This window comes from Lepidochelys olivacea (assembly GCF_965140295.1).
Source record: "Lepidochelys olivacea isolate rLepOli2 genome assembly, chromosome: 8".
Classification (NCBI taxonomy): domain Eukaryota; kingdom Metazoa; phylum Chordata; order Testudines; family Cheloniidae; genus Lepidochelys; species Lepidochelys olivacea.
The window spans coordinates 3,134,499-3,148,894 of NC_140418.1; the positions used below are offsets into that span (position 1 = coordinate 3,134,499).

The 14,396-nt window shown below is 45.9% G+C and overlaps 1 protein-coding gene across 1 annotated transcript; it reads right to left on the reverse strand.

The window, feature by feature from the left end:
* Positions 1-1,493: 1,493 nt before the first annotated feature.
* LSM11 (LSM11, U7 small nuclear RNA associated) lies at positions 1,494-12,224 on the reverse strand. The gene is made up of 4 exons (XM_084636649.1): positions 11,749-12,224; positions 10,227-10,366; positions 8,723-8,806; positions 1,494-7,117 (listed from the first exon to the last, which is right to left on the reverse strand). Exons 1-4 carry the CDS (start codon positions 12,155-12,157, stop codon positions 6,713-6,715), a joined length of 1,038 nt encoding a protein of 345 aa, XP_084492775.1. The 5' UTR covers positions 12,158-12,224; the 3' UTR covers positions 1,494-6,712.
* Between the last annotated feature and the right edge of the window lie 2,172 nt (positions 12,225-14,396).

The window sequence follows — 14,396 nt, forward strand, 5'->3', positions numbered from 1 at the left end:
TTTCTGCAGAGCACCTGATAAAAGGATGATGGCTGCATAGGTCTTAGAATCTGCTACCTTTTTGCAGGCATCAAAATACCAAGTTAAGCCTCCGCAGTGCTACTTGGTGGATCTCTGAAGATTAAGCAGCTGTACTGCACCTCTCAAGAATCCTCTGATGCAAGATTAGTCAACAGCTCACCTGTAGGATAGTGACAGTAGGCAGGTTTACACCAGGCTCTACCTAGAACTCATCTGTCTGAGGGAAGGCGTAGATGTCTGCAAACTGAATGAGTCTGTCTCTCAAGGGCTCTAGTCCGTGGTCAGCTGAAGCAGAGAGTCAGGTGGAATTTCTTCTGCTTGCTTGTGGAACTGGCTTTGCTTCTAGCCTTCTCTACAATAGCTGCCATCAAGCCCTAGAGATCGGGGAAGAACTGAAGCCTCGAAAGTTTTGAGTATTTCCCTTTGGTAGGATGGTCTGAACTCTTTTCTACTGACTACAGCAGGGAAATATTTCTTATTCCTGTTACAAGTACTCCTTCACTGGAGGATTGTGGCACCTTAGAGACTAACCAATTTATTTGAGCATAAGCTTTCATGAGCTACAGCTCACTTCATGGGATGCATACTGTAGAAACTGCAGAAGACATTATATACACATATATATATATAAAAATCTCTGTGTATATAATGTCTTCTGCAGTTTCCACAGTATGCATCCCATGAAGTGAGCTGTAGCTCATGAAAGCTTATGCTCAAATAAATTGGTTAGTCTCTAAGGTGCCACAAGTACTCCTTTTCTTTTTGCAAATACAGACTAACACGGCTGTTACTCTGAAACCAGTCCTCCAGTGGTTTCCCAAAGAAAATTTTCCACCTGGACATTTTGAGAATGCTATGAGATGTTTGGCTTACCCCCCCCCCCTTCTCAGGAACATAAGTTACCACAGCTGTCTCTTAGCTACTGCAGTGTATGCCAAGGACTCAGAGACAAATCTCAGGGAGTCCAAGCATAAATTGAAGCTCACTTTGGTTGCTAAAGATACTTTGTGTAGCACTGATTTCAGGACTTTCATTCATTTGGGTTTATTTTTAGACACAGTCACTCCATGGTAGGTTCGATCTTGGAAAGTAGGCAGAAAAGGTGATGGACACCTCTTTTCTAACAAACTAGGAAATTTATCTCTGTGGGAAAATAAAACAAAACAAAAAACACTACAGTTCACTTCAGACAGGTCAAAGAGCAATCCCAACTAAGGATTATGCCCAAAGATGGAGTTTAGAAAGTTTTGCCCCATTGCTCTGTAAGGAGTGGGTAGCAGATCCAACAGCAGCCCATGTCTCCGTCTGGTGCCCTATGCCTGTTGACTGTCTACACCTATCTCCAAAATTTGCACAAGGGAAACCCATGCCTAGAAATATTGAACATGGTCATGAAGGAGAATGCATTAGATACCCAGTAACAAATACTTGGCAGGAGATAACAATGAAAACCTTTAGTCAGCCACCAACAGAAAGGCTAATCAGTTTATAACAGGAACAAACATTTTACACTTTCTATTAAAGTTGGTTCCATTTCTTTAGACCCATTTACTCTAATGCAAGGGCCACATTCAGGTGACAGCAGATACCATGGCAGGAAAACAGTGAAAACCGTTCTTGCCCTGTCCACAAAAAGAAGCAGAACCACAGCATCGTCACCTATATTTAAAACATCTGGGCCAAATATGCTAAAACACTCGTTAGCGACTTCCATGCATAAATACAACTGTAACACTTCTAATCCTAGTGGGTTAGGGCTCTGATTTAAAGATCACTTATTAAAAAAAAAAAAAGTAAAGTACTAATAATTTTTTCCCCATTGTTTTGTGTTAGCAATAAAGAGATTACAGCATATTTGATAGTGTGAAAGCAATTTGATTCAAGGACCTTTCACATTATAACAGCTGACATCAAATTATTCCAGATTCTGTATTTTCTTAGTATTTTTAGAACCATTTCTAATATTTACCAAGGTTTCATGACTCTTCTTCAAAGGCAGTTTAGAGGACTTTGTTTCGTGTAATAAAATTTGGCACATCAAAACACACACCCAGTGAATGAATCACTGTTATCCAACCATCTTGAAGAACAGTAAAAAAAAAGACTAGACGGAATGCAAGCGTCATGTCCATCCCTTTCCCATGTACCGTAGATATTCTATCCGTGGAATTCTTTGTTTCCCCATCTGCTCCTGCTGTTTGTTCTTCACCTGAAGTTATCTCATTTGTGACACCACAGTTAACTGCTGTGGTAAATGAATGGTAAGAGCAAACAGTGTATGTATGAAAGACCCTTTTTTAGGGAAAAATCAAGGAGATAAATAATCAAAAAATATAAATTGTTTTTAAATACTGTTTTTCAAATATTAACATGAAGATTCAGATGTTGTAGAAGAATTCATTCCAGAAGATCACAGATTTTATTTAGGGCTTGTTGACATATAAAAGTTAATATAGAATAAGGAAGAGTGAATTTAAAGCATATTATCTGTTCCAGTTAGTACTTTAAGTTCAGAATAACTGTGTCCACACATGGAGTTAATTAGGAATAGTCATTCCCGAATGACTGCCCAAGTAGACAAGCCCTTGTATAGTAATTTTTATCCAAAGTGCTGCATACGGATAAAAGCAGCACACAGGATCACTATTGACTTGTTTGTGGCTGAGTGACAATACCTTACACTCACAAGAGACAAAAATAAACAATTTTGCAGATGGGTTTTAAAAGTCACAGAATGTCAGAAAGAGGTGGAGGAGGGTAAGAAAGCACCAGATCTGGGGCTATAGAAAGAGGCGGCAATATTTAGAAACACTTGGAGATATGAAAGGGGCAATAAAAGGAAGAAGGACCAGATCAAGCACTGAATTGTAAGAAAGAATTTTTAAATTGACAACACTGATGGACAGCAAGACGCTGAAATGAAACAAACAGCAACGTGAATGGTGAGAGAGCAAAAAGGCACATGTGTTGGGTGATTAGTCAACTGAGGTGGCGGACTAGAAGATTTTGGAAAAGCAGATCAATAGCTATGCAGAAATCAAGGCACTAAATCAGCAGCTCAAGGATCAGCATTTTTACTTTAATGTAAATAAGAAGCCTCCAGAGATTTGTTTAGAAGGTGATATCTGCAAGGTTTAACAAGAGAAAAGGGTGGGGAAAAGGTGTTAGTTGAAGATAACATCAAGACTCATAGAAGCAGCAGCAACCACATTGATAGGAGTAACAACAACAAGAAAGAAAAGTAAGCAGTGGAGATGGAGAGAACATTCATCTTGGTCATATCTAATTTAAGGCGAGCAGCTTTAGTCCAAGTGGAAATGGAATCAAGCAAGGTAGAAAGAAGTATGGGTAGAGGAGAAAAAAGGAAAGGAAAGAACACAACTGAATGTTACTTTAAGATTGGGCCTGAGCAGAGATAATCACACCGAGTGAGTTGGAAGAAATAGATTATGGGACCAAGAACAGAGCCCTTTGGGCTGAGACAGGAGAAGAGGCAGAGAAATGGTTGTCCCAGGATACTCAAAAAAACAGAACGAGATAAGGAAAACATTGGAGTGCAGTCAGAAAAACAACTGAGGCAATGAAAAAAATAAGTCAGTGACAGAAGATTATGAGAAGTCAAGAACAGAAGTAAAATCTTTGGCTGCAACCTCAAGCAACAATTTAATAACTCATATGAGAGCTCTCTCTTAATAAAGTGACCTGATAGAAAACCAGACTGGAAAGGCGGAGTGAATTAAGGGCAAATATGAAAATAAGATTTCTGCTCAAAGATTTTAGAAAGGACTGCAGGGAGAAAGAAGAATCAATAGAAGGCTTTTTAAGAATAGGGAAAATAGCTCAAAAGAGGGATGGACCGAGCCTGAGACCAGAGAAGCCTTTTCAGTGGCCAAAGTCTGAGATCAGACAGTGGATTGGTAACAAAGCTATGCTTAATTATAAAAAGTTATAGTAATTCACTTTTTTTCATAGCAAGTTTTCAGAATCTTATTGAATTTATATTTATTCCCACTATAGTCTTCAGTGACAGTGATTAGATTCCATTTCATTTCCAGTCCTTATTGAAGACAGGATTTGAACTGGCAATTTGGAGACTTATCCCATCAGTCATCCAAACCCTAATAGGTGCTTTATTTGAAAGGTCTACAGAAGTTTCAAACAGCCCCCCAGACAAAAGGCTGTTTTGAATGTCCAGAAACTGCATCAGATGTATTCCTAAAGATAAACAATTTATACATCACTTTTAACAGCAAAGTTATACTTCTAAGGTTTTGTATAACCAGTAAATTCTAGGGCTGACTTTTTATTGCATTATGACTCAGGTTATAAAGCATTAAGAAGTTGTTCTCCCATCAGAATGCTGGACAGTCTTAATTCTCATTTTTAGCAGGGGAGCTGCTTTGCAGCATCTGGTAACTGAGATCAATACAGGAGTACAGGAGTGAAATGTAATGGCCTAGGATATAGATTCTAAGGCCAGAAGGGACCATTGTGGTTATCTAGTCTGACCTCCTATAGAACACAGTCCAGAGAACAGCCCCAAAATAACAGCTAAAGATCTGCTCTAGAAATGCATCTATTCTTGATTTTAAAATGTTTAATGATAGGGAATCTACCACAAACCTTGGTAAATTGTTCCAGTGATTAATTACTCACTGTTAAAAGTTTACACCTTATTTCCAATCTGAATTTGTCTAGGCTCAACTTCCACCATTGGATCATGCTGTACCTTTCTCTGATAAACTGAAGAACCCATTATTAAGTATTTGTTACACAGACTAATCAAGTCACTTCTTAACCTTCTCTGTGTTAAGCCAAACTCCAAGAGCTTGATCTATTTATCATAAGGCATGTTTTCTAATCTGTAATCATTCTTGTGGCTCTTTTCTGAATCCTCTCCAATTTATCAACATCCTTCTTGAATTGTTGGCACCGGAACTAGACACAGTATTGCAGCAGCAGTCGCACCAATGCCAAATACAGAGGTAAAAATAATCTCTACTCCTACTCAAGATACAATCGTGGGATGCATAAATGGGTATTAGCTCTTTTGGCCAGAGTGTCACAGTGGGAGTTCACGTTCAGGTGATAATCCATCATGACCCCAAATCTTTTTCAAAGTCACTGCTTCCTGGGATAGCTGCCTCATCCTGTATGACCTACATTCTTTGTTCCTAGATGTATACATTTTCGCTTAGCCATCTTAAAATGCTTGTTTGCTTGCACCCAGTTTACTAAGCGATCCAAATCACTCTGAATCAGTGACTGGTCCTCTTCATTACTTACCACTCTCCCAGTTTGTGTGTCATGTACCAAGAGGTCAGACTAGATGACCTAATGGTCCCTTCCAGCCTTAGGCTCTAGGAATTTACCAATAGCTGTTGGTCAACGGTTTATACAGTGCAGTGGTTTGAGGCTATTCTTCAGTGATTTAGATATGAGGAGGGGAACACTACTGAAATTAAACCACTGATTTGTTGGGGCTTAGCATTAATTTTTATGTTTCATAAAACATTAAGTACACCGCTGAAATTCAATTCAGCTGGAATTAGAGGGCGCATCATTCATACAGATATACTATCCGGAAAGAATCATTAAGATTTGTGTTCCCCTCAGAACTGCTGGAGAGGCAGCATCTCACATTTCAATAGAGGGAACTTCAAAGATGCTTCGATACAGTACAACTGTGCTAAGCACAAGCTATTATTTTTCAAATTTGACAAGAAAAGTAGTGTCTCACCATTTCACGGTTATACTATGTGGCCAATGGATAATAAGAAATACAAAAGACTGGAGTAGGATTTCTTGTTTCATACAAAAACTCCAATTATTGGACTGACTACTTTAACTGCTGGCTGGCAGTGCAGGGAGAAAGCATGGCAAGTGAGTAAGAGCACAAGCTATGCCAACGGAGACAAGTTCAAATCCTGCCTTAAAGAGGGGGTTTTTTTCCCCGAAGGGTGAGAGATCTTCAAATGCTTATTTAGACTCATCAGATACACCCAAACATTGTCTTTGTTCAAGAGACAGGCTTTGACAACAGAAGGTGTGGCAGCTCGGGATTGGGGTGCATTTACAGAGCTGTGCCTGCCACAGCAGGAAACTAAAGGTTAACGCCATTGCTGTTGTCCCTCTTTTGCATAGGCTGTTAATTCCCTTACACACTAAGACAGAAGAATTATTCTTTGCCAGACTTTATTATTAAACTAATACTCCATAAGTTGCTGGTTTCATTTTAAACTAATTTCTCTCACAATTATGAGAGAGTATTTAGCATTGGTCACTCATTTTAGACTGTATGCTGAGTCGCAAGCTCTTTAAATGTGGGGTGACTATTTTGTCCCATAACCAAGCACACTGATTTCACCCCTCAACAGTCTTAATTTAGCCTGTTAAGAAGCCTCCTGTCCTGCCCTGACGATTCTTCTCGTTTCCTCATCTTGCAGAAGCAAACTCTTGCTGAACTTGCCTTCAACCCCTTGAATGGAAGAGGTCTAGCGAGGCTGATCTAGCAGCTGGCTCAAAATGCCGCAACCTCCGACAAACTTGCATCTATTTCCCCTATCCTGTTATGGTTGAAGGAAGGGAAACAGTTATGATACCACGGTACTTCACAACAATGCTAAGTAGCACAGAGCTGTAGCTGCAATTCATGCTATGTGTTAAATATACTGACTAAGGCTCAGCCAAGTCAATGCGCTAAATGAACAAGCAAGACATTCTCTCCTCGGATAAATATCTGGTTTATATGACGCGTAAACACCTGCTGATAATCCACTTTGGGCCTCCGCTTTTTCCGTGGCTGGCCTTTTGCATTAGCACCCCCTGCACTAGTGCCCTCTGTCTGGGCAGTCCTGCTTGGCAGGTCAGCCTTATTCTTGACTCCCAGATGCAAGTTGTCATTTGTTGTCTTCTTTTCTCCAGCTCCACCCAAAAATGTCTGCATCCCACACTCCTCCTCTGCTCTCCCGCGTCCTGACCCAGCTTTCCGTCCAAGGGTCTTTGATTCACTTGTCAGGGCTGGCTCCTCTGTGGCAGTCCTTGAGTCAACTCCCTTCTTTATCAAGGACTCCTGCAGTTTGAGTCTGTCGAACAGCTGCAAGGGAACATTCAGGTAAAACGATCACATTCATAAACAGAGGCTTCTCATTCTCCACTCCTAAATGAAGCACTGAGCACCTGGCCCAGAATCTGCAGCCAGGACATATGATCATCAACCGATATTAAATTTTTCCCAGAGTTAAACCAAGAAGTAAGGTGAATGGGTGTCTCACGCATCCAGATCTGCTAGACAGACTATGCAAGAGTGCCTTTAACATCTCATGACTAATAGGGAGTTTGGTTTTGCATGGGCGATACTGCCATGGAGACAGTATTCAACACTATGGCAGGGAAGACAGGAGTCAATGTGTTGTTCAATGACCTCTAAACCACCCTCTACCCCAAAAACATAGTAAGATAGTGCTAAAAGAATCCTTATCCCCTCCACCTCAGCCAGGAGACAAACAGCTGTGATGTGGAGCCTCGATATGTCAGGACTTCATTCAGGGAGAACAGATCTGGGGTTCCTTTCATGAGACAATGGGGCACCAAGGAAGAGGACGGTTTTGGGAGGTGAGTGGCCAAAACCAATAGTAACTATTCATAAAAATGCCTAGGATAGCAGAACTGATATATAAAAAAGAGTTAATTAATCTGAAAGTGTAAAGGTGCTGAAGTTGGAAAAGAAATTATTATGCTAGCATTATGTATAAAGCTGATGTGAAATATACACTGGATTGCTTGGCATGTCCAATTTCCAGCCCCAGTATGAATGGGCTTAAAAGGAACACTGGCAACTTGAATGTTTTTTAACTGATAGATTAAAAATAAAAAAAGGGGGAAGAGGGGGAAGAGAGAGAAGAGGAAACTATTTAAATCTGGTTTCAGAGTAACAGCCGTGTTAGTCTGTATTCGCAAAAAGAAAAGGAGTACTTGTGGCACCTTAGAGACTAACCAATTTATTTGAGCATAAGCTTTCGTGAGCTACAGCTCACTTCATCGGATGCATCCGATGAAGTGAGCTGTAGCTCACGAAAGCTTATGCTCAAATAAATTGGTTAGTCTCTAAGGTGCCACAAGTACTCCTTTTCTTTTTATTTAAATCTGTTGTTTGGATAGAATGTCCCCAATTTAAAAACAAATTCCTTATAATAAATTCGTTCAAGGATTTCTCAGCTCCCCTGCTGAGGTATAGAAGGTCTTTTGAGCAGGCCCAAAGCAACAACATACATGTCCGTCCCCCATCACCCCCTTCCTTGCTGTTCATGTGTATGCCTATTGCCTCTTCCGTTTCAGCTTTGCTGTAACTGGTAAATGCCCTCTTGCGGTGCTCGGAAAAACAGCAAGCATGTGAGCTCCAGAGCAGGACCTGAGAGGGACAGCTTCATGGTATTGCAACAGACAGACATTCAAATGACTACCAAATGAACAGTGAAACTGACTATAGACAAAGCACTGTCAAATGCACAAAACAAACAAACAAAATGGGGGGTGGGGGGGAGAAGGGCAGAGTTTCTGCTCTGAACTCTCAGTTCTAGTAATCTTCTAGGGTTATCTGTAAAAGTAAATACTACAGTTTCAGATGGAAATGCTATCTTTTTAACTACTACAAAAATAAGGCACAGAAAGTCAGTTGATAAGCTATTAGAAAGCTATTTACCCTGGTAAGAGTCAGCTGAGGTTCACTGTAGAATGCTTTGCCCAGTACGGGCTTTCTGTATGTCTCATCTACATCTGTCAAGGCCTGGAAGAAGACAAAGGAAAAGGTTCAAGATAAAGTTCTAAACACTCTGACCTTCAGAACAGCTTTGTATCATACCTTATAAAGCCATCAAAAAGTGTCCTGTCTCAAGGACAATCTAGTAACAAGCACTACACAGGAATGTGTTTCTTTATGTCCAAGACACTTAGTTATATTGATGTATAAAAACAAATGCATCCGATGAAGTGAGCTGTAGCTCACGAAAGCTTATGCTCAAATAAATTTGTTAGTCTCTAAGGTGCCACAAGTTCTCCTTTTCTTTTTGCAAAGCCCCTGTAGTGCCCAGCAGCTGCTTCTACATTACTCCCAAATCCTCCCCATCATCCTCACACACAAATACTTTTGTTTTCTATCCCAAGATAACACTGATTTTTTCCAACATTCTCCCACCTTCAGGGCTCAAAACCCTTTGACAGCTGCCTTCCCTCCATCCAATCTCCCCTCTCAAAAATCTTTGGGCAATCTCGCCTTGCTCTGCTTTTGTAGCACTGAAACATGGTAGTCTGTCCCCTTTAAGGAAATGGTGCCTTGGGGTCAGCTCACTCTCCATCACCTGGTGTGGTCCTTTAAGATTTTGAGAGGTTTGATATAACAAAGTTGTAAGAGATATTGGTAGAGAGGAAGTGGTCATAGGAACAGGTAGTGTTTGGGAGGAAATCCCATGACTGTTTCTTTAAGGGCCTGGGAACAGGAGCCTTTCAGAATGGATAAATCAAGACTCCCCTTTCTCCCAGCCAATTGAGATGAGCTTTAGGAAGCAGACCAGCAGACTCATAGCAGGAGCAGGCCCGCTTGCTGAACTCTTTGGGGAAGAGGGCCCAGCTGAAGGAGAAGATGGCTAAGGCCCTACAGCTGGCCTAAGAGGCAAACATAGTTCCAAGGGGAGAACTGGGGACTCTTGCCTTAAGAAGAGACAGAGGGACTGCATGAAGCACTACCCCAGCTCCATGGAATACGTGGAAGAAGAATTTTGCATGTGGAAAAGACAGTAATTTAAGGAGTGACATCAAATGAAAGAAAAATCAGTCTCCTAGAGGAAAAAAATAACAACGAAAGATTCAGAAGATCAAGGTAAGGAAAATGATCAGGGGGGCAAAATAAGCAAGAAAAATTGTTTTGAGGAAAGGCAGGGGAGTAGTTTCCAACACACATGCCTAGATCCTGCAGAGAAGATTTTAGAGAGTTCTGCTATCCCTTATATTTTAGCTCTCTATGTTTGGCAACAGAAACTTGGGAAATTGTTAAATACATCCCAGCATTCAGTACAACGGCAAAATGGGTTCATGATTAACAATACTACATTCCCACCACCTCCAAGTTTGCCAGTTTAGTCCCTTTCCCAGGGGGTGTTTAGGTGTTTCCAGTGCAGAGGTTGTGAGTCAAGGAGTAGTACAATAATTACCATATTCCAGAATTTGTCAAATGCAACCAAAAACCCTGTGCAGACTCCACGCAGCCCCTTGAAAGTTCGGATGTGGACATTGACTTTTACACCATCTCTGACACAACGATGTAGCTCACCAAGAGGGCTGCCTTCGTGAACTAGAACAGATATGAAACACCATCAGTGAAGTGTATATTTTATATACAACAACAAAATACAGATGGCTGACATCCCCCCCCAACGAACACTCCCATTCCCCGCTCCCCCAAGCCAGCACCCCCCATCACCCCAGCCCCCACTACTCCCCCTCTCCCCACAGCCAGCACCCCCATTCCCTGCTCCCCCTCTCCCCACTGCTCCCGTTCCCCCCACAGCCAGCACCCCATTCCCCCACCTCCCCCCTGGGCCCACACCCCCATAACTCTTCCCCCCCACAGCCAGCACCCCCATTCCCCCCTGCTCCCCCTCCCCCCACAGCCAGCAACCACCCCGCTACCCCCTCCTCCCACTGCTCCCCACAGCCAGCACCCCGCTTCCCCCACAGCTCCCCCTCCCCCCCACAGCCAGCACCCTCCCTGCTTCCCCCACTGCTCCCCCTCTCCCCACAGCCAGCACCCCATTCCCCCACCTTCCCCCACAGCTAGCACCCCCATAACCCTTCCCCCCACAGCCAACACCCCCCTCTCCCCACGACCCCATTCCCCCTGCTCCCCACAGCCAGCACCCCCCCCGCTACCCTCTCCCCCCACTGCTCCCCCTCCCCCCACAGCCAGCACCCCCTCACTTCCCCCCCCACAGCCAGCACCCCCTCACTTCCCCCTGCTCCCCACGACCCCATTCCCCCTGCTCCCCACAGCCAGCACCCCCCGCTACCCCTCTCCCCCCCCGCTCCCCCTCCCCACAGCCAGCACCCCCCCGCTTCCCCCACTGCTCCCCCTCCCCCCTGGGCCCACACCCCATTCCCCCACCTCCCCCTGCTCCCCCTCCCCCCACAGCCAGCCAGCCCCCCCTTCCCCTTCCCCCCCTGCTCCCCCTCCCCCCACAGCCAGCCAGCCCCCCCTTCCCCTTCCCCCCCTCCTCCCCCTCCCCCCACAGCCAGCCCCCCCTTCCCCTTCCCCTTCCCCCCACAGCCAGCCAGCCCCCCCCTTCCCCTTCCCCCTCCCCCCACAGCCAGCCAGCCCCCCCCCTTCCCCTTCCCCCTCCCCCCACAGCCAGCCAGCCCCCCCCTTCCCCTTCCCCTTCCCCCTCCCCCCACAGCCAGCCAGCCCCCCCCTTCCCCTTCCCCTTCCCCCTCCCCCCACAGCCAGCCAGCCCCCCCCTTCCCCTTCCCCCTCCCCCCACAGCCAGCCAGCCCCCCACTTCCCCCACAGCCAGCCAGCCCCCCCCTTCCCCTTCCCCCTCCCCCTCCCCCCACAGCCAGCCAGCCCCCCCCTTCCCCTTCCCCCTCCCCCCACAGCCAGCCAGCCCCCCCCTTCCCCCTCCCCCTCCCCCCACAGCCAGCCCCCCCCTTCCCCGCAGCCCCCCGGCGCCCGCCCCTTACGCGGCATCCTGGTGAGGACGTTGCGCGGGGCCCGGCGGCGCCCGGCCCGGCCGCGGGCCGCCGCCTCGCGCTCGGGGCCGGGCCCGCGGCTGACCATGAGGCCGCGGAGGCGCTGCAGCCGCTCGGGGTCGGCGGCGGGCGGGCGGCGGCGGGCGCTGCCCGGCGGGCGGCGGCGGGCGGCCGGGCGGCGCAGGCCCCGCTGGAAGCTCTCGTACTCGGCCAGGTTGTTGAAGCAGGGCGCGCCGGGGAAGGGCAGCGGCGTGCGGGCCGAGTACAGCGCCAGCAGCGGGTCGAAGCGGGCCGAGCTCACGTCCAGGCGGCTGGGGCTGGGAGACCGGCCGGGCTCGGGGCTGGGGCTGGAGCCCGAGGGCCGCCGTGGCCGCGGCTCCCCGCCGGCCGCCTTCTCCATGCCCCGCTCGCCGCCGGGCCGGGCCCGCCGCCGGCCGCCTCTTGTCGCTCGGCCCGGCCGCCGCGAGGGGCCGCCCCCGAGCCCGGCACCGCCCCCAAGCTAAGCAGGCTCCGGCCCGCACCGCGCTGGGATGGGAGACGCAGCGCGGCCCGCCTGGGCCCGCGGAGCCTCTGTGGGCTGGGGGCCCGGCTGCAGAGACAGCCGCGGGCTGGAAAGAGGGGCCAGGGCCGGGGGGGCCTTCAACGGTGTCCCTGCCCTGATCTCGGCCAGAGGCACACGTCCCGCGGGGGTCCGCGCAGGTCTTCTAGGGGGTACAGCTGATATCTGCCTCCTTTTACAGCAGGCTGGACGTAGGCCAATACGAACTAAAATTTGATACAGATGACTTGTGTCTACCGCTCTGTACATTGAGCTGCAGGGACAATATTGATAGCCCAGTGATTGCATTTTATAGTTTGATGGTGAAGATGAGAACGCCAGCAGTTGTTCGGGAACAGTGTGGCTGTGAGGCTTTTGTTCTTCTATGTCTGATTTTGTAAGCAAGTAGTTTTTAAATTAGGTGAAACCTGGGGGTGCGCAAGACAAATCAGAGTCCTGAAAGGGGGGACAGTAGTCTGGAAAGGCTGAGAGCCATTGCCCTGGTGGTTTCAATACAATGAGCTTTGCTCGGTGCTTATCCCCTCATCTGGAGGGAAATCAGGCCAGTAGCCCCAGCCCTCCTGGCTGGTAATCAAGCTCTCCAGCACTCAGATAGATTAAAGATGCTCTGGTTTTAATATGGCTTCTCTAAGTGCTGCACCTTTAATTAATTTCTCATACCAAAACCCCTCTGTGTATTACAGCAGCTCTGCCTGTGTAAAACACCAAGTCCCTCGCCCTAGGACCTTTCACAGGTCATGCACTGGCTCTTTCATAGAGGTGAGCACTTATGTTGCACAACTGAAAGGCAGCTGGGTAAAGGTCAGTACAAAAAGCTTATTATTATTTTTTCCTTAAAGAGAACATATTGCACAAGTGTTTTCTCAAAAGGACAGTGACACTATTTCAGTCCCTGGAGCCCATTCTAGTCACTGTTAAGAGACTGCACCCCCTGCTATTAAACTCCGTAACTAGTCCCCAAAGGTCAAATGCTTCATTCTACGGCAGTAAAACCTAACTGAGAAAAGTCCTCTGAACAACTTCAAAAGGAAGCGTCCATTTCTTAAGTGGGTCACAGTGACACTTTACCTGCTCTATAGAGGCACAATGTTAACACAGTATTGGGCCGCTGGCATATACTGGTTCTAATTCTGTCCAACACTCATCCACCTCCTCTTTTTTCTTGGGCATATCCATTTTCAATTGTTTCAACTTCCTCTAGTTTTGAATAGCAAACTTTAGATAGATAGGGCCTGATTTTTGGAGGTGCTCAGCACCCTTTACTTCAGTTGGAGTTATTTGTTCAGCACCTCTCAAAACATGACCCAAAATTAAAGGCCATTTTTGAAAATATGACCCTTACCTATGACCTGCAGTTTCCACCTATCTGTGAAAGGGGAATATTTACCTATTATACACTATTCTGAGGATTGGTTAATGCTTGTAAAGTGCTCTGAAGATATAAAGCCCCATGTGGGTGATAAGTATTATCAGCTGGAACCATGTTCTCAAAAAATTCTTTCCACTTTATGCCAGAGTGAAAAATCCAAATTTTACTATTTTTTTGAAGATTAATTTATTATATGAGGAGAAACCTCCATAAGTCAGTTACTGGAGACTGACATGAGACATTCTGGAGTCCAATAGAGTTTATATCTCAGACCAAAGTATTAGAGGGCTCACAGATGCTAGGAAGACTCTCTATAACTTAGGTGTCATGATTAATTTGGAATGAATGATGTGCTGCCCACCCCACAATCCCCCAAGTCTGCCTTTTCCTATTAGCTTCTTGATGATCACGTATCCATACTACACATTAAGAAAATGAGATTATATATACTATCTTATATTTAGGTGCCTATTATGCAGCTGGCTTGAATGTATTTTCTTTATAGCCAATCACATTAACAGGAGCAGGGGCAGAGACGGAAATAGCCACAGTAATAAAACACCTTGACTCTGTAATTTTTTATTAGTGCTTTTCAGACAGGTTGTGAATAAATAATAGTAAAAAAAGATGCATATTGCTGTAAATCAGCTCTCTTCTGGGGGGGGGGGGAAGAGGAGTGGCTGGAATGTTAATTAATGAGAGACAAGTCCA